This window comes from Drosophila kikkawai, chromosome 2R (assembly GCF_030179895.1).
Source record: "Drosophila kikkawai strain 14028-0561.14 chromosome 2R, DkikHiC1v2, whole genome shotgun sequence".
Lineage (NCBI taxonomy): Eukaryota > Metazoa > Arthropoda > Insecta > Diptera > Drosophilidae > Drosophila > Drosophila kikkawai.
The window spans coordinates 14520344-14546628 of NC_091729.1; the positions used below are offsets into that span (position 1 = coordinate 14520344).

The 26285-nt window shown below is 49.2% G+C and overlaps 11 protein-coding genes across 12 annotated transcripts; 5 read left to right on the plus strand and 6 right to left on the minus strand.

The window, feature by feature from the left end:
- The first annotated feature begins 50 nt into the window (after window positions 1-50).
- On the plus strand, window positions 51-2816 carry sotv (exostosin glycosyltransferase sotv). The gene is made up of 3 exons (XM_017177817.3): window positions 51-1640; window positions 1704-1863; window positions 1919-2816. The coding sequence occupies exons 1-3, from the start codon at window positions 146-148 to the stop codon at window positions 2418-2420; spliced, it is 2157 nt and encodes a 718-aa protein (XP_017033306.1). The 5' UTR covers window positions 51-145; the 3' UTR covers window positions 2421-2816.
- Window positions 2813-5619, minus strand: CysRS (cysteine--tRNA ligase, cytoplasmic). The gene is made up of 6 exons (XM_017177816.3): window positions 5353-5619; window positions 4774-5263; window positions 4028-4714; window positions 3827-3971; window positions 3172-3770; window positions 2813-3104 (listed from the first exon to the last, which is right to left on the minus strand). Exons 1-6 carry the CDS (start codon window positions 5529-5531, stop codon window positions 2976-2978), a joined length of 2229 nt encoding a protein of 742 aa, XP_017033305.1. The 5' UTR covers window positions 5532-5619; the 3' UTR covers window positions 2813-2975.
- A 248-nt stretch (window positions 5620-5867) lies between these two features.
- Sec31 (secretory 31) lies at window positions 5868-11048 on the plus strand. Its single transcript, XM_017177968.3, has 11 exons — window positions 5868-6009; window positions 6207-6422; window positions 6486-7449; window positions 7512-7755; window positions 7816-7928; window positions 8303-8396; window positions 8452-9875; window positions 9934-10044; window positions 10104-10430; window positions 10498-10569; window positions 10633-11048. The coding sequence occupies exons 2-11, from the start codon at window positions 6226-6228 to the stop codon at window positions 10819-10821; spliced, it is 3735 nt and encodes a 1244-aa protein (XP_017033457.1). The 5' UTR covers window positions 5868-6009; window positions 6207-6225; the 3' UTR covers window positions 10822-11048.
- ana2 (anastral spindle 2) lies at window positions 10971-12551 on the minus strand. The gene is made up of 2 exons (XM_017177969.3): window positions 11612-12551; window positions 10971-11555 (listed from the first exon to the last, which is right to left on the minus strand). The coding sequence occupies exons 1-2, from the start codon at window positions 12378-12380 to the stop codon at window positions 11041-11043; spliced, it is 1284 nt and encodes a 427-aa protein (XP_017033458.1). The 5' UTR covers window positions 12381-12551; the 3' UTR covers window positions 10971-11040.
- Window positions 12552-12681: 130 nt separating this feature from the next.
- LOC108082500 (uncharacterized) lies at window positions 12682-13050 on the plus strand. Its single transcript, XM_017177921.3, has one exon. It carries the CDS (start codon window positions 12760-12762, stop codon window positions 13009-13011), a length of 252 nt encoding a protein of 83 aa, XP_017033410.1. The 5' UTR covers window positions 12682-12759; the 3' UTR covers window positions 13012-13050.
- On the minus strand, window positions 13000-13753 carry MrgBP (MRG/MORF4L binding protein). Its single transcript, XM_017177918.3, has 2 exons — window positions 13330-13753; window positions 13000-13277 (listed from the first exon to the last, which is right to left on the minus strand). The coding sequence occupies exons 1-2, from the start codon at window positions 13751-13753 to the stop codon at window positions 13090-13092; spliced, it is 612 nt and encodes a 203-aa protein (XP_017033407.1). The 3' UTR covers window positions 13000-13089.
- A 126-nt stretch (window positions 13754-13879) lies between these two features.
- Ggamma1 (guanine nucleotide-binding protein subunit gamma-1) lies at window positions 13880-15614 on the plus strand. 2 transcript variants are annotated; one of them, XM_017177919.3, is made up of 2 exons: window positions 13880-13989; window positions 14785-15614. In XM_017177919.3, the coding sequence occupies exon 2, from the start codon at window positions 14805-14807 to the stop codon at window positions 15015-15017; it is 213 nt and encodes a 70-aa protein (XP_017033408.1). In that variant the 5' UTR covers window positions 13880-13989; window positions 14785-14804; the 3' UTR covers window positions 15018-15614. The 2 variants fall into 2 exon arrangements, with proteins under 2 accessions (XP_017033408.1, XP_017033409.1); XM_017177920.3 differs by having other exon boundaries at window positions 13887-13989; window positions 14604-15614.
- Window positions 15615-17467: 1853 nt separating this feature from the next.
- Window positions 17468-19625, minus strand: CCT8 (chaperonin containing TCP1 subunit 8). The gene is made up of 3 exons (XM_017177917.3): window positions 19466-19625; window positions 18255-19285; window positions 17468-18193 (listed from the first exon to the last, which is right to left on the minus strand). The coding sequence occupies exons 1-3, from the start codon at window positions 19523-19525 to the stop codon at window positions 17644-17646; spliced, it is 1641 nt and encodes a 546-aa protein (XP_017033406.1). The 5' UTR covers window positions 19526-19625; the 3' UTR covers window positions 17468-17643.
- A 355-nt stretch (window positions 19626-19980) lies between these two features.
- On the plus strand, window positions 19981-23392 carry LOC108082449 (WD repeat-containing protein 43). Its single transcript, XM_017177820.3, has 7 exons — window positions 19981-20321; window positions 20381-20910; window positions 20969-21454; window positions 21513-21641; window positions 21704-21853; window positions 22923-23020; window positions 23118-23392. The coding sequence occupies exons 1-7, from the start codon at window positions 20016-20018 to the stop codon at window positions 23291-23293; spliced, it is 1875 nt and encodes a 624-aa protein (XP_017033309.1). The 5' UTR covers window positions 19981-20015; the 3' UTR covers window positions 23294-23392.
- LOC108082451 (uncharacterized) lies at window positions 21647-22867 on the minus strand. The gene has a single exon (XM_017177822.2). The coding sequence runs from the start codon at window positions 22774-22776 to the stop codon at window positions 21880-21882; it is 897 nt and encodes a 298-aa protein (XP_017033311.1). The 5' UTR covers window positions 22777-22867; the 3' UTR covers window positions 21647-21879.
- On the minus strand, window positions 23362-26270 carry Pgi (glucose-6-phosphate isomerase). The gene is made up of 6 exons (XM_041777138.2): window positions 25974-26270; window positions 25719-25856; window positions 24828-25410; window positions 24520-24759; window positions 23930-24458; window positions 23362-23866 (listed from the first exon to the last, which is right to left on the minus strand). Exons 2-6 carry the CDS (start codon window positions 25850-25852, stop codon window positions 23676-23678), a joined length of 1677 nt encoding a protein of 558 aa, XP_041633072.1. The 5' UTR covers window positions 25853-25856; window positions 25974-26270; the 3' UTR covers window positions 23362-23675.
- Window positions 26271-26285: the final 15 nt, after the last annotated feature.

The following is a 26285-nucleotide window of genomic DNA, read 5'->3' on the forward strand; positions in this document are numbered from 1 at the left end:
GAAAATATAAACTTTTACTATTATTTTCAAACTTAACCCATATTCATTTTCGGCATTTTGTAACACTGGGTCGAGCCAGACAGGTACTTGCCTGCACAACGGTCACACTGTTTCGTAAAAACAAAATGCAGAAATCGCAGGCAAAATGAACAAACTGAAGTATCTGCTGAGTTTTGTGACCCAGTCTCGGGGCATATCGCACTCGAGCCCCAAGGAACAGATCCTCAACTTTCTCACCTATGGCCTGCTGGTTATCGTGGCCCTGTGCGCGGGCTTCCTGCTCTGGGATCTCTCCAACAACAACCCGCGGGACGGATTCTTCCATGGAAAAAGGGATACCCACACGCTTATACTGGACCTAGAGCACATCCAGGAAGTGGGACTGAACCCCGAGGCCGAGCAGCGGGCACGGAATGTGAATTGCACCTTCTGGGACTGCCTGAACATATACAAGTGCGAGCATGACCGCCTGAAGGTCTATATTTATCCACTGCAAGAGTTTGTGGACGAGCGGAGCGACAAGGTGGCCGCCACCTTGTCCAGCGAGTACTTTCAAATTCTAGAGGCCGTGCTGAAGAGTCGCTACTACACCTCGAACCCCAACGAGGCGTGCCTCTTCCTGCCCAGCTTGGATCTGCTCAACCAGAATGTCTTTGACAAGCACTTGGCAGGCGCTGCCCTGGCCTCCCTGGACTTTTGGGATCGCGGCGCCAACCACATCATCTTCAACATGCTGCCTGGTGGGGCTCCGTCCTATAACACGGTGCTGGATGTAAACACGGACAATGCCATCATCTTTGGCGGCGGCTTCGACTCTTGGTCGTATAGACCTGGCTTTGACGTATCCATCCCTGTGTGGAGTCCGCGCCTGGTACATCCGCATGCCCATGCCACGGCCCAGAGGAAGTTCCTTTTGGTGGTGGCGCAACTGAACATCCTGCCACGCTTCCTGCGCGGCCTGCGGGAGCTGTCATCGGCCCACAGCGAGCAAATGCTGATTCTGGGAGCTTGTGAGAGTATGGATCTCTCATTGCGTTGCCCCTTGTCGCAACACCACAAATCCCTGGAGTACCCACGCCTCCTGTCGCGTGGCAAGTTCTGCCTTTTGGGCAAGAGCCTAAGAATGGGCCAGCCCGATCTGGTGGAGATCATGTCCCAGGGCTGCGTTCCCGTGATTGCCGTTGATAATTACGTACTGCCCTTTGAGGATGTGATCGATTGGTCGCTGGCCTCAGTACGCATTCGCGAGTCCGAGCTGCATTCCGTGATGCAGAAGCTAAAGGCGATTTCCAATGTCAAAATCGTTGAGATGCAGAAGCAGGTGCAGTGGCTGTACTCCAAGTACTTCAAGGATCTAAAGACCGTGACGCTGACGGCCCTGGAAGTGCTGGAGAGTCGCATCTTTCCGTTACGTGCCCGAAGCAGTCGTCAGTGGAACGCCATCGACACGAATGCTCGATCCACCTTTAATCCACTCTTTTTACCTTCTCTCGCTCCAAAATCCCAAGGATTTACGGCCGTCATTCTGACCTACGATCGCGTGGAGAGTCTGTTTTTGCTCATTCAGAAGCTGGCTGTGGTTCCCTCATTGCAAAGCATCTTGGTTATATGGAACAACCAGAAGAAGTCTCCACCACACTGTAAGTTTTCTTTTATTATAGATCAATCTTGGGGATAATAACAAACTTTGCTTTCCCTTTCAGTGTCTACATTTCCCTCCATATCCAAACCTTTAAAGATTCGGCAAACCAAGGAGAACAAGTTGTCGAATCGATTCTATCCATATCCGGAAATTGAAACGGAAGCCATTTTAACCATAGACGATGACATCATAATGCTGACCACAGATGAGCTCGACTTTGGGTAAATCAAGCTTGAAATGATTTAGATTTTATAGCTAAACTCTTTTAATTGTTAGCTACGAGGTTTGGCGAGAGTTTCCCGACCATATTGTGGGCTTCCCCAGTCGCATTCATGTCTGGGATAACGTTACCATGCGCTGGCACTACGAGTCGGAATGGACTAACCAGATATCCATGGTGCTAACCGGTGCCGCCTTCCACCACAAGTATTGGAGCCATATGTACACACACGCCATGCCCGGAGACATCAAGGACTGGGTGGACGAGCACATGAACTGCGAGGATATTGCCATGAACTTTCTAGTGGCCAATATAACCAACAATCCGCCCATTAAAGTCACTCCACGCAAGAAGTTCAAGTGCCCCGAGTGCACCAATACGGAAATGCTTTCGGCGGATCTAAACCACATGCGTGAGCGTTCAGCCTGCATCGATCGCTTCTCCAAGATCTATGGACGCATGCCACTGCGCACAGTGGAGTTTCGGGCGGATCCCGTGCTGTTCCGAGACAATTTCCCGGACAAGCTGAAGCGCTACAACGACATTGGCAGTCTGTAAAACTGAAAAAACATTCCAAGGGAACTGAAGGAGATATACCAAAGACTTGTCGCAGTCGAATATATGTATCTTAGGGCTAACTGAAGCCACAATCCGCTCACAAGGCGTCGTAACTTATTTATTAGCCAAAAGAGCCCTCAGCTGGATCTCGTTTGCCGATTATTGTTTCACCACTTTGTATATATGTTACATTAGCGAGATTAATTGTGTTCAGCAGTGGAATTTATATTCTATGGCAGCTAAACCCTAGATTTAATTATTATTTTTAGTCGAACAAGAAATGACCTTACTTCGGAAAGAACCTTAGCCGAAGTTTGAATACCCCTGCAATTTGCAATCTGAAATTTATCAAAACTAAGCTAAAAATTCATTAATTATTAAAAAATATAAAATCAATTTGAATTATAAAAAGTGTTTTAATTACTGCAACTGCTTTAAGCTGAGAACTTAAATCTCTTGCATTAATCTAAATTGTAAATTTTTAAGGTTTGCATTAAGGTTTTACAATGGTTTAAATGCTAAGTTAATATCATTGCCTTGGTTGGTGCTCTGATCTTATGCTGCTTCTTTCACAGACGCCAAATACTCTTTGTAACGTTGCTCCTGCTGCTGCTGGAGCTTCTGCAGCTTCTTGATCTGTCCCTTGCTAACCTCTTTGCCGTCTTTGTCGAGAGTGGGAAGGCCCTATAAATGGCATTACAAATAAAAATAACATTACATTTAATAAAAAAATATATATAAATAAACTCACGTTTTCATCGAATGCCGAATACTTTTCCGTTTCGCCAAGGAACATCTCCTTAGGGTTCACGCGACGCTGGGCCTCTTTGGCGGCAGCTGCCTCGGCTGCCGCCTGCTTCTTGCGCTCCTTCTCGGCGGCCTTCTCCGCTTCGGCGGCCAGCTTGGCCTCCCGTTCCCGCAGCAGTGATTCCCGGTCCACCAACTTGACCGCAAACTGCCCACCATCCTTGTCCTCCAGTCGCACGCCCAAGTTGGGCAGAACATTATCGCGCAGATCATCGCATAGCTTAAGAATGTCAAAGGCCTTCAGGGCCTTGGCCTGCTCTCGCACCAGATTCCTGAACTCGGCAAGAGTTTGGACATAAGGCAGCACGGTGGTCTCCAAATCAGCGCCCGCTGCTTGTCCACCAGAACTGCTGCTTACGGGAAAACCGATGCCACCGCGGGGTCCGGCAATAGCGCCAAAGACGTGCAATAGGTCGGTGATGTAGGTGGCCACATTGCGCAAGAGCAGGCTATTCAGTCTCGACTTGTTGTCCCTTATGTAGACATTGGAAGCGGAAACCAGCTCCCGAATGGCATCGAGGGCGCTGCGAGTGTCAATGTTGTCTGTGAAGGATACATAATTAAGTGTATATTCATGGGATAAACATCTAGCAACGTACCGCAGAGGGCAGCATGCACTTGCTCCTGGGAACTAGCGAATTTCTTCTGCAATGCAGCCTCAACTTCTGTCCAGGCATCGAACTGGCGGCGTGGCTCTTCGGAAAGCACGTGACGTGTCAGATCCTTGACATTCAGAAAGAACTCCTACGGGGCAACATTATATATTTCGGGAAATTAAGTTTTGGTAAGGCAGGTCTTACGTTGAGGAACTTCTCGTACTGCGTGGCCATTTCCATGGTGTTCTCCGAGTAGTCGAGCGTGTCCTTCCACGAGTGCAGCAGGAAGGCCAGTCGCAACTGGGTTGCCGAGTGCTTTTTGAGCGCCTCCTGGATGGTAACAAAATTCTTCAAGGACTTGGACATCTTGCAGCCAGCAATGGTCAAATGGCCCGTGTGCAGGAAGTACTTGACCCACTCGGCCTCGTTGAAGGCCGCCTCCGATTGGGCCAGCTCGTTGTCGTGGTGGGGGAACTTCAAGTCCACACCGCCCGTGTGTATATCCAAAGCGGGGCCAAAGATGTCCGACGCCATGGCCGAGCATTCAATGTGCCAACCTGGTCGACCCCTGCCCCAGGGACTGTCCCACCACGGCTCACCGGCCTTGCTCGCCTTCCACAGCGCAAAGTCGTTGGCAGAGCGCTTCTCCGAGAGCCGATCCTCGGCCACGGACAGATCCCCCTCGCCCTCCTGCAGGGACTTGGTGTCGCCGTACGCCTCCGGCACCAGCTTGGCATAGTGATGCTTTTCCCTCCTGTCAAAGCCGTTCACATCAAAGTAAACCGAGTTGTTGGCCGCATAGGCCAGACCGTTGTCGATAATTTTCTGAATGAAGGTCACAATCTGGGGCACATACTCCGAGACGCGGGTCAAGACATCTGGCGGTAGAATCTGCAATAAGTAACCAGAATGATTCACTCTCTTAATTACTGCAGGCATAGATGACTCACGTTCAGCGATTTCATGTCGTTGTGGAACTGGTCCTCCCAGTAACGTGGTAGAGCCTCGAAAACCGCATTATCGTTGATTTCGGCACCCTTTTGCGAGTCCAGCCACTCGGAGATGGGATCCTTGGCCTCGTTGAGGTAATGCTGCCGCTTTTCGGAGATCTCCTTTGAATCTCCCTTGCTAACGGCCTTTGTGAGCGCATCCACGGCGTCGTTCATCCGCTGGAGGGTCTTGTCCAGCATCACCTTCTTGTCTGGATCCGTATTCTTGGCGCAGGTGGCCTGGAAGCGAACGAGCACCTCCTTTTGCTGACCCAGGAGCTGATCCAGCGGAAGCTTTTCCGCCCCGCTGGCATATTCCTCGAACAGATGGTTCTGTCGCGCCCGCTTGATGATCTTGTCATCGATGTCCGTGATGTTCATCACATAGTGGATGTGGTAGCCAAAGTAGTTGGCCAGAATACGGCGCAGAATGTCGAAGGAGATGTAAGATCTGTGTAAGATTCGGAGCACCGGATCACGGAAGTGTTTCGACGGGAGATAAGATACGGAGCACTCGATGCTGATGTGGCGGCGACTCACCTCGCATGCCCCATGTGGGAGGCGTCGTAGACCGTGGGCCCGCAGCTATACCACGTTACATTGTTGCCGTCCAGCGGCACAAACTCCTCCTTCTGCCGCGTCAGGCTGTTGAACAGCTTCAGCTTCGGCCGGACCGCCGCCTTCGGGGCCTGCCACGCCGGTTGCACACGTTTCGACATCTTATGAGGCTTTTAGACGGAGTTCCCTGCACTTGCAATGCGGCAAAGTTTCATCAGCACGAGAGCAACAGCTGCCTCGGCGCGGCTGTCAACCTGTGGGAATTTGAAGAACTAAAAGCTGTCAGAGGCAGCAAGTGGACAGCACTGATCTGATGCTTCATATAAAATATTCAAATAAATACATAACTATGTTCTTGATATAAAATATGCCTTATTTTGTATTTATTTTATTTTAAAACCCCCTTTTTTTAATTAAAATAATTCCATTTTGAAAATAACGGAACCTGCAGTATATTCAGAAAGGCATTTATTTTAGTATATTCTATGATTCGGATTGGTAAATTACTCAACTTTAGTTGCGGTCACACTGGCTGTCCCAGCCGTATATTCTTAAAAATATTAAAGTTTCCAGTTAATTTTAAAGCCAAAATAGTGTTTTTCCTGCGGAAGCGACTGCAAATTCCATTCACAATTGTGTGTAAGTTAAAAAGTTAGCATAAATAAATGTAATTAGTGGCCGGCTGTAGGAACTAGGCCACATATGCACCGCGGATGCCAATGGGGAAAAAAGTGATGACGGGGCGCGCTCCAATTGGATGTGACACAATTTCGTTCTGATGTTGCACCACCGATAGCAGCTGCGTTTAACATTATTTAATTATTATAATTGATCAGCTCGAACGGCGTTTGCAATATGAAGATCAAGGAACTGCAGAAGACGGTGAACATCACCTGGTCGCCGGCCCAGCAGCAGCAGATACTCTTGGCCGCCGGCACCGCCGCCCAGCAGTTTGATTCCAATGCTAGCTCCACCCTGGAGGTATACTCACCCAACTTCAGCGATGCCACCTACGACCTGGAGCTGAAGGCTAGCGTGGCCAGCCAGTACAAGTAAGTTTTTCCATGGGAGTTCTCTTTCGAAGATTTTGTTTAAGCCGGCTTTCGTTTTAATAGGTTTCAAAAGCTTATCTGGAGCCCGGTGGGGCCACATCCCAGTGGCTTGATCGTCGGTGGCTGCGAGGCGGGGCAAATCAACATATACTCGGCTGCCAAGCTACTCGCTGGCAATGAGGAGCCGCTGGTGGCTCGCCAGGACAAACATACGGGCGCTGTCAGCGGGTTGGACTTTAATCCCTTCCAGACAAACCTGCTGGCTTCGTGCGCCTCCGAGTCAGAGATTTACATCTGGGACCTCAACAACCCGGCCACCCACATGAATCCCGGCGCCAAGACCCAACCGCTGGAGGACGTAAAGAACGTGGCATGGAACCGGCAGGTGCAGCACATTCTGGCCTCCGTCTTCAGCACTCGCTGCGTGATCTGGGATCTGCGCAAAAGCCAGCAGATCATTAAGCTATCGGACTCGCAGTCGAGGGTTCGGTGGCACGCCATCGAGTGGCATCCGGAGGCGGCGACACAAGTCTGGCTAGCCTCCGAGGACGATCAGGCACCGGTTGTGCAGCTGTGGGATCTGCGTTATGCCACGGCACCAGCGAAAACATATCAGATCCATGAGCGAGGAGTGCTGGGCATGTCGTGGTGCCAGCAGGACAACGACTTGATGGTGTCGTGCGGCAAGGACAACCGGATTTACTGCTGGAATCCAAACACTAAGATACCCGAGGGCGAAATCCTCTCGGAGGTGGCCACCACCGCTTCGTGGTACTCCGACGTGCAGTTCTGTCCGCGCAATCCGGCTCTCGTTGCCAGCGCCAGCCTGGAGGGCGCCGTCTCCATCTACTCCCTGCACGGCGGCACTCACCAGCTGGTTCAGACTTCCAACAAGATTGCCGACTCATTTCCGGGCATGGATCAGTTCGCGCAAGACCCCATACCCCAGCAGACGACGCAAGTGGTCTATCATGACCTGTCGGTGGCTCCCAAGTGGATGAAGCGTCCCTGTGGCGTTGCCTTTGGGGTGAGTTCACACCTTTAACTGATTTGAATATCAATAAATTGGGAAAATTTCCCTAAATATAGTTTGGTGGCAAGCTGGTCAGCTTTGATGGCACCTCCAGGAAGGTGAAGGTGCAGCAGCTGACCACTGAGGCGGCTCTGGTAGAGCGTGCCAATGCCTTGGAACGCTCACTGGCGGATGCCAACTACTCGGAATATTGCCGGCAGAGAGCCGATGAGACTGCGGATCAGCATGGTCGCTACATCTGGTACTTTATCAAGGCGAACTTTGAGCTGAATCCCAAGGAGGAAATGCTCAACCTATTGGGTAAGTCAGAAACCATTAAATATTAATGGCAGTTCGGTGAAGATTTCTTTCATTTCTAAGGCTACAATAAAGACGACATCGATGGCAAGTTCAACAAGTTTATCAGGGAAACTGAGACGAACTCGCAATCGGATGTGGATACTCTAACGACCCGCATCTCGACACTGACCCATGTAAGTATTTGTACCCTTATCAGTCCCAAAAAAAAAGCATCGCTGTGCGCACTATCAATCTCCACGTATGCTCATCTCGCCATGTATATTTCTTTTCGATAACATACTAACATTCATGCCATGCCACATTGCTGTAGAGCGACTCTTCGGAGGTCGAAGGCTGCGATCAGAGTACTAACTATAGCACTGATAATTCGGTAAGGAGCTAACACTTAAGGGGTTATCTTAGTTATCTTTTGAACTTTGTTCTTGGCGCAGCCTTTCTTTTAACCCTCTCCCATATCAATTGCCACTTACTAGCTCTGTCGTAAAGTTAAAAAAACAACAGGACTATTGTGACCATATCTAATTAAAAATCCTTCTTCAAAAAATAGCAAACGCAGGACGGAAACGCCATTGTTGATTCCCAAAATCACAACGACTTTGCCACGCCTCCGAGGCCACAGTTTAAGGTTCCCAGTGGAGATCGTAAGTTACCTTCCCTTATTATCTTTTCTAGCTACTAAAATTCCTTCTTTTCCAGACTCAGACAGCCTGATCGCCGAGGCCATACTCACTGGCAATGTGGAGGCTGCCGTCGAGCTTTGCCTGGAGGCGCAACGCATACCGGAAGCTCTGATCATCGCCTCGACAGCTGGCATCGAGACACTGACCCGCACCCAAACGCGCTACCTTCTGCAGCAGAAGAGCGAGCTGTCGCACGTGATTTCCGCTTTGGTGTCCCGCGACTGGCTGGACTTTGTCAATCGCTGCACGGTGGACTCGTGGAAGGAGGCCCTGGTGGCCGCCTTGAAGCACAGCGAGCGCAAGGTGGTGGACATCTGTGAGCGACTGGGCGACCGCCTGTTGAGCGAATGCGCCTCTAGCGTTGAGTACACCCGCAACGCCATGCTCTGCTACATTTGTGCCGGCAGCATCGACAAGCTGGTGACCGCATGGTATCAGCTAAAGCGGCTGGAGCAGCAGAACGCTGGCTATAAGCCCAACACCACCGAGCTGCAAGACCTGGCCGAGGTGGTGATGTTGATGTGCAAGTCGCTGGAGCAACAGGGCATTGCCGTCGACCTGGCGGGTCGATTTGCCAGCTTTCTAACGGAGTACGGTGGCTTGTTGGCTTCGCAGGGAGCCCTCACCGCCGCTTTGCAGTACATCACCACCCTGGGTGGCGGAGCTGCCAGCGAAAGCGAAGTCCTGCAGAGCCTGCGGGATCGAATTAACAACGCGGTCAACCTGGACTACGCCCAGCCTCAGCCAGGAGCAGCAGCAGCTGCCCAACTGGGCTATCAGCGAGGTCGCGGGTCGTTCTCGCAGTCGCAACCATCGGGAGTGCCACTGCCTTATGGACAGCCGCCGACCACCAATCAGTATGCTCAGCCGGGCTGGCCAGCACAGGCGCCCACCACCTATCCGGGGGTCCAGCCACAGCCTCAGATATTCAATCCGCAACCAGTAAAGCCAGAACTCATGGCCCACCCACCGCGCCCACTGAGCAATGCCAGCTCCTCTGGTGGCCCACCGCCAGCAGCAGGAGCAGCACCGCCGTCTGGCGGATCTGGACTTCATGCTCGTTCCAAATACGTACTGGATCCCTCGGTGGCAGCGCCCACCAGCTCCTACGGCATGCCATACAATCCTGTTCCGGCGCCTGTTCCATCGGCAGTTCCCTTCAGCGGCGGCGGGTCAGCACCTGGACCCGTGCCCCAGCCGGCTAGCGTGCCTACCTACAACAGCAACTCATTCAACACGAATCCGATAGCAGCGGCTCAAACCTACAACCCATCGCCATTCATGGGGGCAACACCGCAGAACTCGTTTCTGCCCGGCGTGAATCCGATAGAAACGATGCAGCCACCAGCGGCGCCAGCACCGCTCATCCAGAATGTGCAGCGCAATCCCACGCCACCGCCAGGCTGGAACGATCCACCAGCGCTTAAATCTTCGCGAGCGGTAAGTAAAAAAGTTGACATAATCTCCGAGTCTATAAATTATGTGACTATTTTCGTAGCCCAAGCCGAAGCCAGTGGCTGAGCCAAGTGCGGCCCCCATCTTCCATCCCCTGTTCCCTGGAGATCCCAATCAAAATCAAAACGGATATGTGGATCCCGCTCAATATCAGGTATTAATGAAGGTAATCTTTTGAAAAATAAAGATTACTTAGGGAGTTCTTTCTTACAGAATGCGCCACCACCAGGAGGAGTGCCCAATGCTTACTACAATCCGGCTGCCTTTAACAACAATCTTCCCCAGCAACAGCAGCAGCAGCAATCGTACCTCCAGCCCCAGCAGCCACTAAACTTGCAGCCAGGAATTCCTCAGCAGCAGCAGAACTGGCAGGGTCAGCAGCAGACAATTGGGTATACCGAGCAGCCAGCTCCCATTCAGCAGCAGCAGCGCCAGCCGGAACCGCCCAAGGAGAAGCCGCCGCTACCCGAGGAATACATATACTTGCAAACGGTTCTAGAAGAGCTAAAGAATCGCTGTCTGAGCGCAACGAATGATCCGGTGAGTTAAATTGAAATTTTCCCATTAATTCCTTAACAATTTATTAATTTTCTTCATTCATTGACAGCGCACAAAACGCAAGTTTGTGGATGTGGTCAAGCGGCTGGAAAATCTCTACGACTGCCTGAGGGATGGCAAGGTAAGCAGCTTGGACTCCTTACCCTACATTAACCTTAATCCCTACTTCCTCTCTTTGCCGCAGCTCACTCCCACAACGGTGCAATATCTAAATCAGATAGTTCAGTACATCCAAATAGCGGACTATGCCAATGCCTTGGAGATCCACACCCGGATAGCCTTTGGCACGGACTTTGCGCAGTGCGCAGGCTTCATGCAGGGACTGAAGGTGCTCCTGCAATCGGCTGCTGAGCTGCAGTTGGTCTTGCGCTAGGACACGAGCTCAAGCTCAAGCCAGTTTATATACTTATATATTGTCGTCTATTTTGTGTGTGTTTTTGTAAGCAAAGTGTGGCTGGTTACCTTTGTTGTTGGTGCAGCAGGGATGGCCTTATCCCAGAGCAAGTGTCAAACGTTATTCCGTGTATTTGAAATATATATTTCCACTTAAACCGCATAAATAGTAACGAAAACAAATAAAAGCAGGCTCTATTCACATCAGTTTCGGTTGATTTCTGATGTTCTCCAAGTCGAGTTGCATTTGCGGCGGAGCGGCCAGCGGAGATTGTGGTGATCGTGCATAGTCCAGCTGCTCTTCGGGCAGCAGGCGATACTTCTTGAGATACTTGTACGAGGCATTCGAAATGTCGTTCGGGCTACTGCTCTGCCCGGGAGTATGACCGAGATTGTCGATCTGACGTAGGGGTTCGGCATGATTGGGGGATTTGGGCGAAGACCCCAAGCGCATATCCTTCATCAGCTCGTCGACGGGCTGTCGCAAGTACTTAAGGGCCAACTCGTTCATGACCATGCTCTTTTCAGTGTTTGGTTTGGCGAGTTGAGGGATCCGCTTCGCTGGTCCTTGGGGTGTGTTCGCCCGATAGCCCGTGGACTGGGCCATGGGCTGAGTGGGTCGTGGTGATTGAAATTGCTGAGGAACTACTCGTGCTGGAGGCTCCTCCTCCTCCTCAACTATGTAGTCCTGGATAATGGGTGTTAACCGCTTGCCTGGAAAATATAAAACTATTTGAGGACTTCCACTTTTTTTTTATTGGTTTACCCACCATGGTTGTTATTATTGGTGGAAGTCAAAATATCGCACTGGCTAGCTGTTGTTCTGCTGGGCTTTGGTGCAGCTTCAGCTCTCGCCTGATGCTGTTCCAATAGCGTCTCGCAGAGACGCCTCAACTGCTGCTGCTCCTGCCGCATGGTTTCCAGTAGCGATACCACTGTCGCCAGGTCGTTTTTATTGACCAAATTACTGACATCAATGTCCGAGTATACCACCGATGGCAGCGATGTTCGCGGAGAACTTCGATTCACGACATCGGTCTGGGTTCCTGCACAAATCGTTAGAACATCCGAGCTAGACGGAGTAGACAAACGTCGCACCGATTGGAACTGCTGCTTCTTGGACTCGCTGTACATCCCTCCAGAACTAGTGGCACACGATCCTGCTTCAGTAGTGTAGTGACGGTCTCTAGGGATTACAATGTACTCGTTGGAGGAAATACCCAAGTTGTGGTTGTTGCTGCTGCTGGGGGCGGGGCGTGGTCCTAGTTCTGTGGTCAGAATGGGTGAGAAATTGACCCGTGGTAGCATCTGCTTCTTCCAGGAGGCAAAGGTAGGCTCAGGGCGCGGAGATTGCTCCTGCGCGGGCTGCATCTGCATTTGCATCATTGGTTCCTGCTGCTGCTGCGGCGGCTGACCAAACAATATGGACACCTCCGGCACGGTGGGCCGGATTACTTCGTTGGAGTGGCCCATAGGCACAGCCGCACTGGGCCTGGGAGCTGAACGGGGCAACATATCTTCCGTTTCGGGCTCAAACATATTTCGAATAAAGGTTTGTTTATTTTCCGGCAAAATTCAATTCGAGCGGGAGAATCGGTCTGATTGGAGCTGGGTCGGATTAGGGGTGGACCTGGGGTCGGCGTGACATCGATAACTATGTGTCTCTTGAATTGTTTACGGCTGAAATCATCCTTTTTTGAGTAGAAATTGCGGTATAAATTATTTTGTTCTTTATTTAAGGAGTTTTTAATAAATTTCTAAAGAATTTAAAAGTAAAATCGATATTTGACAACTCTATTTCTAGTGATGGCCATTATTATGAACGACCATCGATATATCGATTAGTATTTTCACGATTAATAACAGAGTGTGTCATAGAAAAACTAGTAAAAACACTTTTCGGGGGAATCGGCAGATAATGCAAAATATGCCTGCTTTGGAGCACATAGATGCCATGTCCACGTCACCAACTGCACCAGCTGGAAATCCCGCGGTAGAGGCGGACGCAGAGACACCGCCCCAGGCAGCCCGCGAACTGACTCAGACGGATCATCTGAACAGGCGCCTCCTGAAGTCCCTCCTGGACAACATGCAATTTGCCAACGGTGGAGTGTCGTCCGACAACGAGGACGGCTCCAACGAAGAGTCCAACAACGAATTCGAAGAATAAATCCGTTTATTTATGTACAGTAAAGCTAGTGAACTAAAACTTGTCATAACAATTGTCCATTTCGAGAGTTTGGAGTCCCTAAATGCGACGGCGCTTGTTGCTCTGCACCGGCGGTGGAGTGGTTGAGGGACTGATGGATTCATTAGACATGGATCCGCGAGTGCGCTTCGCTGGGCGCTTGGGCAGATCCACAGCCTTTGCGGAGGCCTTTTTCTCGGTCTCCTTAGCGGTGTTTGATGGCACTGCGGCTTTAGTAGCAGGGGGAGCTAAAAAGAAAACATTTTAGCAAGGGATTTGACAAATACTGTGTAGGTTCACCTTTGCCATTGCTGTCAGCGGAGGAAGTAGAATTCGCAGCTGGTGGTGGGGGATCTCCTCCTGCCTCCTCGCTGGCATTCACCTCCACCGTCTTTTTGGTCTGTAGCGTTCCGTAGTCATTCTCCGGGAGACTGAACTCGCGCTCCTCGTTGGGAAAGGGCAGCGACTCGAGGTCGTCCAGTTCCTTCAGCTTGTACATGGTGCCCAGGTGGCGCCAGATCAGCTCGCTGGGCATCTCGCGGTTGAGAGACTTGGACAAGCGCTGGGCTATGGCCGACATGTAAAAGTGCTTGTTGATGCCCACCGGCCGCAATCCCTCCATGGCGTGGAACAGCTGCAGCTCCTCCTCGGCAGACCACTCGATGGTGGCCGGCAGAGGAGCCACCGATCCGGCAACAGCCAGCCCCTTGTCCTTGGCCATCATTCTTGGGCAGAGAACATGCGGCGATTCGAAAAGTTGGCTGGATGTTTTTTTTTGCGGAACAATAACAAATATTGGTGGTGGCACTCGTGCGTGCACGTTGCTATCGATAGACGCTGCGCCCGACTATCGCGGCCAGACTCATCCCCAGTTCGGGTGTGTATCCACTTTTTATTCGTCAAACGTTTGCCCGATTTTTGCCCTAGCGTTCGAGAATAAAAAATTCTCATCCGGAGTTGGTAAATAACTAAATTGTGTGCTAATTGTAGCTTGTGTGTTGTGTGTGAGCATCCGCCCGAAGCCTTTACTGTCCTCCTTCCTTGAACGCTGTCCTGACATATGCGTTTTTGTACGTGTGCGTGTGTGCTACTCATTTGTGCCCGAAAAGTATATAGTACATATGTATGTACATGTGTATGTACTTGGGTGTTTCCAAACAGCAAAGTGCCTTCTTCTGTAACACGGTTTTCCATGTGCAACCCGACGCCCTTCTCCCGTTAGCAGCCTTGCACTTGGTTAACGGGGTCAAAACAGTGTCAAGGTTTTCAGCTGGGCTCTGGAAGCAAATTAATCAGCAATGCGAATGCGATCGATTAAACTAATCGCCGCCCTCACATGGGTCACTGTTCGCGGCGCGTCTCAATATGTGTGCTGTTCCAAGCGTGACTCACCACTGTAGCCTGCTGTCCTCTCTGTTCTTTCAAATCTAACACTATCCTTCCACTTCTGTCTCTGTCCTGTAATCTGGCATCTTACATAGAAATCAATGTTGTAACCGTGTGGGAAACGTTACTATCTAATAAGATACTATTTAAACCATGGCCATGCCGCAACGCTCTTTTGTTATTTCCAGCCAGCCATTAAGATCCATCCAAAACCACCATCCCCCGAAACATTCAGAGTCCCTGAGTTCGATAAGACACAAAAAAAAAAATAAGAGAAAAAAATCCAATAAACACAAGCACAACATACACACCAACCTGTAATTGCATATCTCCCAGAATCAGTATCACTGAGAAACTTTTCAACCATAGGCCTATCCGAGACCGCCATCATGGACGTAATGTCATCATCCCTGCAGCAGCAGCGCGTCGTCGTGGACCAGCTGCGTCGGGAGGCGGCCATTGAGCGCCAGACCGTTTCGGAGTCGTGCGCCAAGATGATGAAGTACATCACGGAGCACGAGCAGGAGGATTACCTGCTGACTGGGTTCACCAGCCAGAAGGTGAATCCGTTCCGCGAGAAGTCATCCTGCACCGTTCTCTAAGGAGGATGCCCCTGGAGGAGGAGGAGGAGTAGCAGGAGGACGAGGCGTGGAAGGCCGGCGGACGATTAGTTTATTTTTAGTTTAGCAAGATGGATTTAAGAAGCGAATGTGTGTGTACCAGTCAACGCCACCTGGATCAATATATCTTTGTGTAAAAGCAACAATAACTACGATTGTCATAAGCAATATAGTTACAAGTTTGTATTCCAATTGCAAGGAATCTATATATATATATATATATATATATATTTATGAATATATATCTCGATATATCAATGTGTACCATGTGTAATGTCCAAAAAGAAACCGATAGATCAACAAATCCAATTTCAATTCCAATTCCACAACTAGAATCGAGGCATTTGTTATGAAAATATCAGAAAGTTGTTTCCTTCCCGATTAGTAACGCTGTTTAATGTACACGAATATCCCAACTATACCGACAATTAATGCGCTGACTTTAGCACCTACTACTAAACTACCTAAGCCGAAGTATAAACCGGAACACACATATACTTATATACCAACAACTATCAACGTAATCCGACATACAAATTTATCAATAAACGAAGATAACACAACAGAAACAGAAATACATATATTTTGCCTTCTTATTTCGAGAATATCTCTTATATATTTATTGAAGAAATTGAAAATTGAAAATCGAGATGATTGAGAGATGAGATTAAGAAGATGGAGTATAACAAGATGAATTGAAATGTATGTATTTTGAAGCTTATTATTAACCACCAGTGCGTGGATCGAAACTATCGACAAATATACGCAAAAATATCTTATTGATTATTACTTTAAAAGCTTTAACACGAAGCAGAAATGCCTCCCACAACAAACAAACAACAAGCTAGTTGAACTTATCGCAATGTTTAGTGCGTTTATTATCAAGTTTTTATTAGTCAAATTAAATATATATTACAAACCGTTGCAGTAACGCAGCAAGAGCATATAATACCAAAGAATCGAAAGAATAATCAAATACTTATCTCTTTAGATTGTAGTTTCTCCATTTTAATTCTCACTACGGCGTATTTCTGCCAATATCCAGAAAATATCTAAAAGATAATGAAAGCGTTTTATTTAAAGGCCAATACTTTACTTCAGTCAATATATTATTACCGTTATTTTGAACCACAAAACCCGGCAAGAATCCGATGAATCCGAAGACTGTCAGCTTCTCACCAGTTTAGCGGAAATGACTAAATACAAAAAGAATGTGTGATTTTTTCCCTCTCTCTCTCAAAAGAAAGTCATTCTACACACTATTCCACACTTACCCAACTAAACTAAAAGTTCACAATCCCACACGAATATATTCACACAAAAACTAAATATATATGTTGAGCGCAATGTATGTAATTGGCATGAGAGAAAAGTTCAAACCCAAAAGCAAGTTATTTTTATACAATCTAACATGGAATAGGGCATATTTGTATGGTATTGGAATGAGATTATGATTATCCGGTAGGGAGAGCACACACAGTCGTACCTACATACATGTTGCATGTTGCATTCGAAAAGAAATTGTGATTTCCATAGGGTCTCGAATTCAAACGAAGCTGATGGGAAAAACGTAAATATTTTAATTTAACGGATCGGTTCTTCCAGTGCTGCATTTAATTAGTAATTTGTTAATTGGCGTCGTGTTTAGTTCTTAACGTGACAAAATTCGGACAGAGTGAGAACTCTAAGAATCACACATTTTTAGACAGAAGGTATTTCCTTTTTCGAACCTGTACACAAGGTTCTGGACTCCAGTTTGCTGTCGTGAGCAAACAGCAAAATGTGGCTCAGAGCCGACTTTCCGAAAACGTATTTTTTTGGGGGACTACAAATCAAAACTGCAGTTGGTTTGGAAACCATTCCTAAAGTTCAAGCGTGAACACATTCCATATAGAACAGTTTTTCGATTTAACGGACACTTCACGTGCCAACCTCATCACACTCGTGCGTTAATTACCTGTTTGGAGGACGGTCGAGCCATCCAATGGAGCACGGATGGCTCGATGTACGTCCCCAGATCGCAGACAATTTCATTCAACTACTAAAATGAAAGAATAGACGAAATTAGAAAGAATATCACCGGCACACGTACCACTCAGAGAGTCATGATCATCGATCGAACACACTTTAACACGTTTTATTCACTTCAATTGATAAGCGAGACAACGAGATCGCATTTTATTCAAAAATTAATACAAATCTTTTGCGACGCAAACGAGGACGAGTCCTCTCACAAATATTATTGAAATGTATCTGCGAATAAGCATTTGAAATATTGTATTGTACTCAACAAAATGAATAATCGTTTGCTTAAATTCCAAAAAAAAAATAAAAGGCGATAACTACTTAGCTCAGTTATCTAGCGGTGGCACCGGGTTCGGTGCAAAAAAAACCCCATTGTTTTCTTTCAAAATACAAGACTCTCAAGTTGATCAGTTTTCGTAAGTTAAGTTTTATTAATACAAGAAACTGTGTGCATGGTTGTGTGTATGTGGGTGAGAGTGGTTAATGAAATTTATAATTTCCATGGGACTCGTGTTTATGAAAATACAAAGAAGGAGCTGGAGAAACTAGTTATAGTTAGCATGACGAATCACAGAGAAGACGCTTAACTCTCGTCATCGCTGCCGGCAGCCTGTCGCGGCTTGGGACCTCCGGCACGCTTGGCCATGATGATTTGGTCCACCTTCAGAATGGTTGTGGCAGCACCCACGGCGTATTTAAGACCCCAGAATTTGGCCTGGTACAGATCGAAAATCTTCGCCTTTGTGGTATCAATGGTGGCCGCCTTCTCTGCCTCAATGTCGAATCCGATGGTCTTGCCGGCCTCTGAGGTGTGGGCCAAGTACAGCTGATTGACAATGTCGGTGCCATTGATGCCAGAGTTCTCGGCCAGGGCCTTGGGGAAGACCTCCAGGGCGTTGGCGAACTTGCGCACGGCATACTGCTCCAAGCCGGGCAGAGTATCGGCATATGCAGACAACTGGGTGGCCAGCTCGATCTCGGTGGCACCAGCGCCAGGCAGATAGCGTCCATCGCGGGTCAGGCACTTGAAGTTGTTAACACCGTCGTCCACGGCACGCTCGATATCGTCCATAAAGTTGTCCGTGGCACCACGAATAACCACGGTGGCAATGCGCGAGTCCTTGCCCTCATTTCTGTAAAGAATTTAAAAGGAATGTAAGCTTTTTCTTAGAAATATTTTATTATTTAACCCACCTGAAAGCCACAATTGTGGTGTCGCCCAGCTCCTCGATGCAGACCTTGTCGCAATAGCCCAACTCCTCCTGGCTGGGTGTGGTGATACGCGGCAGGACTGTGGCGTTCACGGAACGGCTCAGGCGACGCAGGTCGAACTTGGAGTTCAGGCGCACAGCCATCAGGCCGTATTTGTTGAGGAAATGAAGGGCCATGTCGCCGACCTTGCCTCCGGACACAACCACCTTTACACCGGTCTCGGCAATAGCCTTGATCTGGTTCTCCAGCAGGCTCTCCTCGCCGGAGGAGAAGTTCAGCAGCTCGTCGGCCGACTTGATCAACACCGTGCCCTTGGTCTCCGTCTGAATAATATCAACGGGGCACGAGAAGATCACAATCTTCGCCTTCTCGGCAAAGGTGACGTCGCCCTCGACAAAGCGCTTGAAGACCATGCCACGGACTACCTCCGACTTGAGCAGGCCGCTGCCCAAAATCTTGCAGATGCGAATGTTGTCCACATTGAAGGTGCCCTCATCGGGCAAAATGGAGACGCAGGCCTTGCTGACCAGGTCGTTGATAAAATCTTCTTGGCCGTACTGCTTCGACATAATGGAGGTGCGCAGGACATCCTTGACCTTCTCCACGTTGCGGTAGTCCTCGATTTTGTGGCTGACCAATTTGGGCAGGATCTCCAGAGACTTCTCCAAGGCCTTCTCATAGCCATCGGCGATTTCGGCGGTGGTAATGCCCAGTCGCAGCAGATCCTCCGAGGCCTCCAGCAGAGCTCCGGCCAGCACCACCACAAAGTTGGTGCCATCTCCCACCTCAGCGTCCTGCATCTGGCTGGCCATGACGATCAGCTTGGCGGCCGGATGCTCAACATCCAGTTCGCGCATGATTGTGCCGGCGTCACTGGTGACAAACTGCTTCTCGATGTGGTTGATGATCATCTTGTTCATGCCGTTTGGTCCGTAGGCGGAGCGCATGGTCTGTGCGAACTCCTTGCAGGCGCTGATGTTCCGATAGACGGCCTCCTCCAGGCCACTGTACATCTAAGGATACGAAAGAATCCATCAAATTAGTCATTTTTTGTTCAGATGCGCGGCGGTGCTCCATGAGTATGACTAATCACGCGCCTCCCAGCGAAGGCATGTTTTCATTTTCAGCCGAATTTAAATGAAACCGATGCCGGCCAGACTTCTGGAAGCGTGCTTTCAACTTGTTACACTTACCCGGGCGCCATCCTTGAGCATCTGCGCCACTCCGGGAGCCTTGGGAACGGATAAAGCCATTTTTGTACACAGATTTCAATTTCACACGGAGTCAGTCGGTAAATTCCAGCTAGAGTTATAACCTCAAATCGGTCTGATGGCTGCGAACATTCTGGATGGGAGAGAGCAATCGATAGTTTTATCGATAGCCTAAACTGTGACTGCAGTAAAAATAATTGCGTTAATTTATTTAATTTTTTTTATATTAACATAAAACAAAAAATTTAAGTGATTAAAGGAAAAGTTACAATTAATTATTATTTAAATTAAAAACACTTCCCAATTACAAGTTTAATGTCTTTTAGAAACCTGAATAATATGTTTGCATCTATTAACTTTGCTTGTAATTTATGGCTTACAAATTATTAAATTATAATTTATAAAGTCTAGTTAAAAAAAATGCAATAAAAATTATTATTACTGATTCACGCGTGACACGAACTAAACATGAACTAGCGTGCACGAACACGACGACTTCGCGCGCATCTCTAATACAAAACAAAAAAGAACCATGTCGCTGGGCAAGAAGCACGTGTTGGGGTTTTCGCCCAATGGTGGCCAACTATTTGCCTCGGTGGACGAGCAGGGCATCCTGCGGATATGGGACACGGAGACGAACACGCTTAAGCAGGAGTTCACGCCCAATCTACAGGTATCCGGCCCGTGTACAGCGCTCACGTGGGTATCGGTGGCCGGTCCACGCTCCAAGAAGTCGCGGAAGAGTCTCCCAAGCCAGGATGCAGCCAATGATCAGCTTCACATTGCTCTGGGAACGCTAAAGGGGGCCTTAGTCATATACTCTCTGGCAGAGGCGAAGGTAAGTCCATGTTTACTAAGCTATAAAATGCATCTGATAAAGTTTCCCGCGTCTTGCAGATTACGCGAACACTTGGTGGTGACAGTCACGATGGCCCGGTGACCTCGATTGCGTATGACAATGCTGGCCACCTGTACACGGTGGGCGCAGATTGCCGGGCGCTCGTTTGGTCGCTGACCGAGGAGCGCTGCATCGGCGACCTGCAAGTGGGACCGGAGAAGCCACAGAACATTGCATATTTGCCCAAGAGCCGCACTCTGGTCGTGGGCTCCCGCCAGCTGAAGGTGTACGATGCTAAGACAAAAGAACTTGTGGAGACATTCACTGGCCATTCGGGCGAAATAAACGCCGTCGCCACTGTAGTGTGTGCGGACAACACAGAATTCGTGCTGACCACAGCTAAGATGGAGCGCGTTATCTGTTTCTGGAAGGTCGAGAAGAAGGGCAAGAACAAGGCTTCTGCCTGCACGCTGCTTATGGAGGATTTGGCCTACTGTCTGGCCAGCGAGATACGCGACGATGGCCAGCTGCGAGTGGCCAGTGTGACACGAAATGGCAATATTCACATATACCTGCTGAATGTAACAAGGTAAGAAGGAAGATTTTATCATGGTTAAGGAAGGTCACCAACTGATTTCCTGTCACAGTTTATCCGCCGAGAAGTTCGTGAAGCCCAAGGTGTCGCTGCAAATCGTTTCCGATGGCGCCGAGACAGTGGAACCCATAATGGCAGTGGCGGCAAATTTCATCACCGACTCAAATCGCTCACACGAAATCCTTTTTGGCTACGGAAGTCGCCAGCAGCTGCAGTTCGAACGCTTCACCCCCAACTATGCCGAGAAACTGAACGTTATCGAGCGCGCTGATCCAAAGAAATTGTATGCCAAGAAGAAGGGTAAGGAGCAGCTGGGCTTCCAGGCCGCCACCAAGGTCTTGAAGCCAGTGGTGAGCAAAAAGAATGTGGAGTACAACAGCGCGCTGCCCATCTCCCAGAAGAAGGTGCAGAACGAGGTGCCCATGGAGGCACGCCTGCAGCACCTACAGATCCATGCTACCAAACTGAGCGGCGGTAAGCTGCAGACCCAGAGCAAGACTCAGCTGCTTATGCAGGCCTTGCACAGCAAAGATCAGGCGTAAGCTTACTAGATATTAAGGCGCCCACTACTGGATACTGATGTTCTCTTTTTCCAGGATGATTAAGTCGGTCCTGAGCACGCAAGATACAGATACGATACAGCTAACGCTAGATCGACTGCCGCTCGAATACGTGAGTCCCTTGGTCAACGAGCTCTCCATTCTGCTGCAAGGAAAGCACTCCAAGTGAGTTTTTATCTTTCTCAAAATAACATTTAATACCAATTAAAATTTTTAAATTGATTCAGTGTAAGCTCTGCCCTGCGTTGGCTGCACGTACTGGCCTCCACCCACACCAGTGTCCTGATGTCCGAGGACAAGGAGGCGCTGCGAGATAAGTTGGAAGTATGCCTGGCTGTGGCGGAGCAACGAATGCAGTGCTTGTCCGAGGCCTTACAGTGAGTACGAAAAAAACACGAGCGTTTCAGTTTCGCTGCGGGCTTTTTGTCCTTTTCTTTGGCCTGATGTTATCCTTGGGGTTCTCTAAGGTGCCGTGGCGACACTTGGCTATTGCCGCAAAGAAGCTCAGCTTGCTGTGCAAGATGGTGTCGATGTAGAAGCGCTGGAAGTGGTGCAAGTTGAGGGCACGCTCCCCGAGGGCATAGTATAGTGTGTTGTAGCCCTCGAAGCGGTAGGTGATCATAACAGGATAGCTGGGCATCATTAGCTTTGATACGCTCACAAAGAATCGCACCTTGGCCACGGCCAAGGGATTGGGACAACGTGGCGTTGGTCGCGAAAAGTGGGCATCGACAAAGAAAATGGTACCCTTGACGGGAACTTCGTGGCGTATCGGATTGCTGGCCACCACGCATTTGGTGTCTGGCGATAGCGTCCACCTGCTGATGAATTCCCGAATGTCAGCAATGGCATTGCTGTAATCAAAGTTCTCAATTGTTAGATCCTTGCGGGCAATGCCACTGGAGACAGATGATAGCGGCAACCCGTAGACAACGGTCGTTTTTAGACTTGAGTACGAGCCACCGGGCGCCATACCATCGCCGTGGTTTTCCGAGGCCATGCTTAAAATGGAGAGCCTCATCTTGGGATACTTGTAGCAGAACAGACCGCGCGGATCAGACTCAATGATGGCCTTAGCCTCGCAGATGGTTGCCGTGACCAAGTCGATGATGCACTGCATGTCGGCGTCTTCATCGCAGGCAGGCTTGTTGCACTGCTCCAAGGTGTTGGTGATGCTGGGTATGGCGGCAATAGGGAGCGCATTTCCGGGTCCTACGCCCGATACTGCGCTATGGCTCGATATGCCGACAAGGGAAATTTCGGAATCGTCAGGTTTGTAATTGTTGAAGAAAAAATCCATTTTGAAAAGCGAAATTTTTGCAAGTCAATTGGGTTTTTGTGTGTGTGTGTGTCGGGCGGGTTTGTATTGAATGTTCTAAATTTTTAATTTATTTATTTTCCAAATTAATGTGTACTCATGATATCTTTTTTGCGGCCTACTTTCAGGATATCGGGGCGAGTCAATCTTATAATCAATCAGATGCAGCGCAATGCCGACAACCATTTGAACGACAGCAATGTCCTGACTGTGGAGGAAGACCCAGGTGAGTAAAGCGACTTCAAGATCTGCTTAAGAGGGAATATGTAAAAATTTGTACATTTTACCGGATTTTTTAAACCAAAAACCACATCTACTTGCAGAGGAGCCCGCCGAAGAGTTGGAGGAGGAGAACAACTGGAGCGACCTGGAGGACCAGAAGGAAGGCGGCAGCGCCAAGAGTATTTCGGACGAAGAGCTGGAAGCAGACGATGATCTGGCCACCGATGATGTTAACGTAAACACAGACTCTGACTCGGATGTATCAATGGGTGATTAGCCTAATCCTAGCCCCTCTGCCCCACTGTACGTTTAGTTTTAATGCAATTCCTTCAAATGAAACAAGAGTTATTTTCCAAACACAGTTTTCTACACCGAATTCCAGAAATTTTTTATTTGTGGTTTTTGAAACTACGTGTGCAACAACGAATAGTAGAGGGAGCCAATTGGGTTGGTCTAATTCCGACATGAGATTTTTATCGATACGCGCAAGCAAACAAACGTTTCCGATTCCATAAATACAGTTGAATATTGTGCCGAGAACGGGTATACATAAGCAGCGGCTCCTCCTCAATAACGTCTCAATAACTACTAACAATTAGAGCATTATGTGTGAACATTTCATTTTAATTTGCAACAAAAAGCCGACGAGTGCCCGGAAATTACTTCCAATTGGCCTTGATGAAGTTAATTAAACCGTTTGTGGAACTGTCGTGCGAGGAGACCTCGTTGCAATGGTCCAACTCCGGCTCGATGGCCTTGGCCAGCTGCTTGCCCAGCTCAACGCCCCACTGGTCGAACGAGTTGATGTCCCAGATGATGCCCTGCACGAAGATCTTGTGCTCGTAGAGCGCTGCGAAAATTGATTGAGTTTAATTAATGTTCGCTGACCGCGTATCTGAAGCAATCGACATACCAATCAATGCGCCCAGTGTAAACGGCGAGACCTTCTTCACCACAATCGAGTTGGTCGGCCGGTTGCCAACGAAGACTTTGTGGGGCAGCAGGTTCTCCAGCTCATTGCCGCACAGTCCTGCTTTGGTTAGCTCGGCCCGAGCCTCGTCGGCGGTCTTGCCGGCCATAAGAGCCTCCGTTTGGGCCAGGAAATTCGAGAGTAGAATCTTGTGGTGCTTGCCACCGGCAATGGGGTTGTGCGTCTGAGCGGGGGCAATAAAGTCGCAGGGGATCAGGCGGGTGCCCTGGTGGATGAGTTGGTAGAAGGCATGCTGGCCATTTGTGCCCGGCTCGCCCCACACAATCGGACCGGTGCTGTACTTGACAGCCTTGCCCGCCTTGCTCACGAACTTGCCGTTGCTCTCCATGTCACCTTGCTGGAAGTAGGCGGCGAAGCGGTGCAAGTACTGGTCGTACGGGAGTAGGGCATGCGTCTCCGCTTTGAAGAAGTTGGAGTACCAGACACCAAGCAACGCCAGGATAACAGGTGCCTAGCCATTGGAGGGGACTCGGTAAGGATCAATAATTTCATGGAACTGGGCCTTAACTTACATTTTTCTCAAACGGCGTTGACCTGAAGTGGTTATCCATATAATGGGCGCCATCCAGCAGCTGCTCAAAGTTCTCGAAACCAATGGACAGGCAGATGGACAGTCCAATGGCTGACCACAGGGAGTAACGACCGCCCACCCAGTCCCAGAAGCCGAACATATTGGCGCTGTCAATGCCGAACTCTGTGACCTTCTCCTTGTTGGTCGACAAAGCCACGAAATGCTTGGCCACGGACTCGGGCTGCGATTGGGAAATGAGGTTAATCAAATAATCTGAGCTGTTTTCATTTGAAATATTCATTAACTTACTTCCTTGGCCAGGTCCAGGAGCCAGGCCTTGGCCGAAGTGGCGTTCGTGATGGTCTCCTGGGTGGTGAAAGTCTTCGAGGCCACAATAAACAGGGTGGTCTCGTAGTTGACCTTCTTTAGCACCTCCGCCAGGTGGGTACCATCGATGTTGGACACGAAGTGCGAGTGCAGGCCCTTGCCGTAGGGCTTCAGCGCCTCGGTGACCATCAATGGGCCCAGATCGGAGCCACCGATGCCGATATTGACAACGTCGGTGATCTGTTTGCCGGTGCAGCCGCGCCACACACCGGAAATGACCTTGTTGGTGAATTCCTTCATGTGGGCCAGCTCGGCACGCACCTCCGGCATCACATCCTTGTCGTCAACGAGCACAGAATCCGTGCCGCGGTTGCGCAGCGCCGTGTGCAGGACGGCACGGTTCTCAGTAATGTTGATGTGCTGGCCGGCGAACATGGCATCGCGGGCGGCGTCCACACGTCGCACCTTTGCCAGAGCGAGGAGCAGGTCCCAGACCTCGTCGTTAATGCGGTTCTTCGAGTAGTCCAGCAGTATCTCTCCATCGTTCTGAGTGTGCAGGCGCAGGCTGATAAACAAACGAGGGGAATAACAATCATTTGACCTCGGATCAAGTGCGAAGACGGCTATCGGCTAAGGTCGTTGCTGTGACCTTACGCAAGGACAAATCGGCTGGCGACACTCGTGCCCCCTTGGTGAAAGTTAGGCAGGCGGTAGTGTGCCAAACTCAATGAATAACTGATGGCGGATACATAAACGAGCAGACATATCTACATACACCCAAACTTGAGTGCGTGTGGATATGCGCGCTTGTAGGTATACCCACGTAACTTAAAAAAAAAACGTATTTCGTAATCTAACAAAGCTAAAACCCACCTGTATTTGGAGAACCGCTTGGGGTCCTTCACGAACAGATCTTTGATGTTCAGGTCCTTGCCTTGGCTATCGAAGAGCTCCTGCAGCTTCTGGTAGGTCGGCTCCTGGGTCAGCGTGGGCAGTGCGCCGGCCATGTTCCTTTGGTGAGTAGAAGGCGGTGTGTGTGGGCGGAATAGGAGGTCTCGTTAAGAGTCGAACGAAGCGAACGGAAAAGAGAGCACAGGTGGACTGCTATAGTCACTCGCGACACTTCACTTAAATACGGTCGTGGATCCCGGCCGCACAATGCTGTATAGTAGCTGCTGTTTTATCTGGGTCCGGCCAATCTGCAGAGCGCCAACCCACAACTTTGCCGTTTTGCTTGCGTTAGTAATGGATTTGTGGTGTTGTATTAACTAATAACGTGTTCCCTGACTTTTTGTACTTTCTTCGCGCACTGCGATTTTCCAACGTCTTTTTTTCTGGAATTGGTGAACTTCAATGTCAAATGAATAACAACCGAGGACCAGGTTGCCACGTCGGCCGAGCTTTTGTTTTGTTTCCTACATTACATCTGGCTTATTGAGT

Excerpts from the sequence above, each read along its gene's own strand:
- sotv (XM_017177817.3), top strand. The coding sequence starts at position 146 with ATGAACAAACTGAAGTATCTGCTGAGTTTTGTGACCCAGTCTCGGGGC. Across the intron at positions 1,641-1,703 it reads GAAGAAGTCTCCACCACACT|TGTCTACATTTCCCTCCATA; the intron begins GTAAGTTTTCTT and ends TTTCCCTTTCAG. Across the intron at positions 1,864-1,918 it reads ACAGATGAGCTCGACTTTGG|CTACGAGGTTTGGCGAGAGT; the intron begins GTAAATCAAGCT and ends TTTAATTGTTAG.
- CysRS (XM_017177816.3), bottom strand. The coding sequence starts at position 5,531 with ATGTCGAAACGTGTGCAACCGGCGTGGCAGGCCCCGAAGGCGGCGGTC. Across the intron at positions 3,771-3,826 it reads AGTGCATGCTGCCCTCTGCG|ACAACATTGACACTCGCAGC; the intron begins GTACGTTGCTAG and ends TATCCTTCACAG. Across the intron at positions 3,105-3,171 it reads ATTCGGCATTCGATGAAAAC|GGCCTTCCCACTCTCGACAA; the intron begins GTGAGTTTATTT and ends TGCCATTTATAG.
- Sec31 (XM_017177968.3), top strand. The coding sequence starts at position 6,226 with ATGAAGATCAAGGAACTGCAGAAGACGGTGAACATCACCTGGTCGCCG. Across the intron at positions 10,431-10,497 it reads TGAGCGCAACGAATGATCCG|CGCACAAAACGCAAGTTTGT; the intron begins GTGAGTTAAATT and ends ATTCATTGACAG. Across the intron at positions 10,570-10,632 it reads ACTGCCTGAGGGATGGCAAG|CTCACTCCCACAACGGTGCA; the intron begins GTAAGCAGCTTG and ends TCTTTGCCGCAG.
- ana2 (XM_017177969.3), bottom strand. The coding sequence starts at position 12,380 with ATGTTTGAGCCCGAAACGGAAGATATGTTGCCCCGTTCAGCTCCCAGG. Across the intron at positions 11,556-11,611 it reads CACCAATAATAACAACCATG|GCAAGCGGTTAACACCCATT; the intron begins GTGGGTAAACCA and ends TATATTTTCCAG.
- LOC108082500 (XM_017177921.3), top strand. The coding sequence starts at position 12,760 with ATGCAAAATATGCCTGCTTTGGAGCACATAGATGCCATGTCCACGTCA.
- MrgBP (XM_017177918.3), bottom strand. The coding sequence starts at position 13,753 with ATGATGGCCAAGGACAAGGGGCTGGCTGTTGCCGGATCGGTGGCTCCT. Across the intron at positions 13,278-13,329 it reads CGCTGACAGCAATGGCAAAG|CTCCCCCTGCTACTAAAGCC; the intron begins GTGAACCTACAC and ends TTTTCTTTTTAG.
- Ggamma1 (XM_017177919.3), top strand. The coding sequence starts at position 14,805 with ATGGACGTAATGTCATCATCCCTGCAGCAGCAGCGCGTCGTCGTGGAC.
- CCT8 (XM_017177917.3), bottom strand. The coding sequence starts at position 19,525 with ATGGCTTTATCCGTTCCCAAGGCTCCCGGAGTGGCGCAGATGCTCAAG. Across the intron at positions 19,286-19,465 it reads TGCTCAAGGATGGCGCCCGG|ATGTACAGTGGCCTGGAGGA; the intron begins GTAAGTGTAACA and ends TCGTATCCTTAG. Across the intron at positions 18,194-18,254 it reads ACCACAATTGTGGCTTTCAG|AAATGAGGGCAAGGACTCGC; the intron begins GTGGGTTAAATA and ends AATTCTTTACAG.
- LOC108082449 (XM_017177820.3), top strand. The coding sequence starts at position 20,016 with ATGTCGCTGGGCAAGAAGCACGTGTTGGGGTTTTCGCCCAATGGTGGC. Across the intron at positions 20,322-20,380 it reads ACTCTCTGGCAGAGGCGAAG|ATTACGCGAACACTTGGTGG; the intron begins GTAAGTCCATGT and ends CGCGTCTTGCAG. Across the intron at positions 21,455-21,512 it reads TTGCACAGCAAAGATCAGGC|GATGATTAAGTCGGTCCTGA; the intron begins GTAAGCTTACTA and ends CTCTTTTTCCAG.
- LOC108082451 (XM_017177822.2), bottom strand. The coding sequence starts at position 22,776 with ATGGATTTTTTCTTCAACAATTACAAACCTGACGATTCCGAAATTTCC.
- Pgi (XM_041777138.2), bottom strand. The coding sequence starts at position 25,852 with ATGGCCGGCGCACTGCCCACGCTGACCCAGGAGCCGACCTACCAGAAG. Across the intron at positions 24,760-24,827 it reads TCCTGGACCTGGCCAAGGAA|CCCGAGTCCGTGGCCAAGCA; the intron begins GTAAGTTAATGA and ends TCCCAATCGCAG. Across the intron at positions 24,459-24,519 it reads CAACGCCGTTTGAGAAAAAT|GCACCTGTTATCCTGGCGTT; the intron begins GTAAGTTAAGGC and ends TCCAATGGCTAG.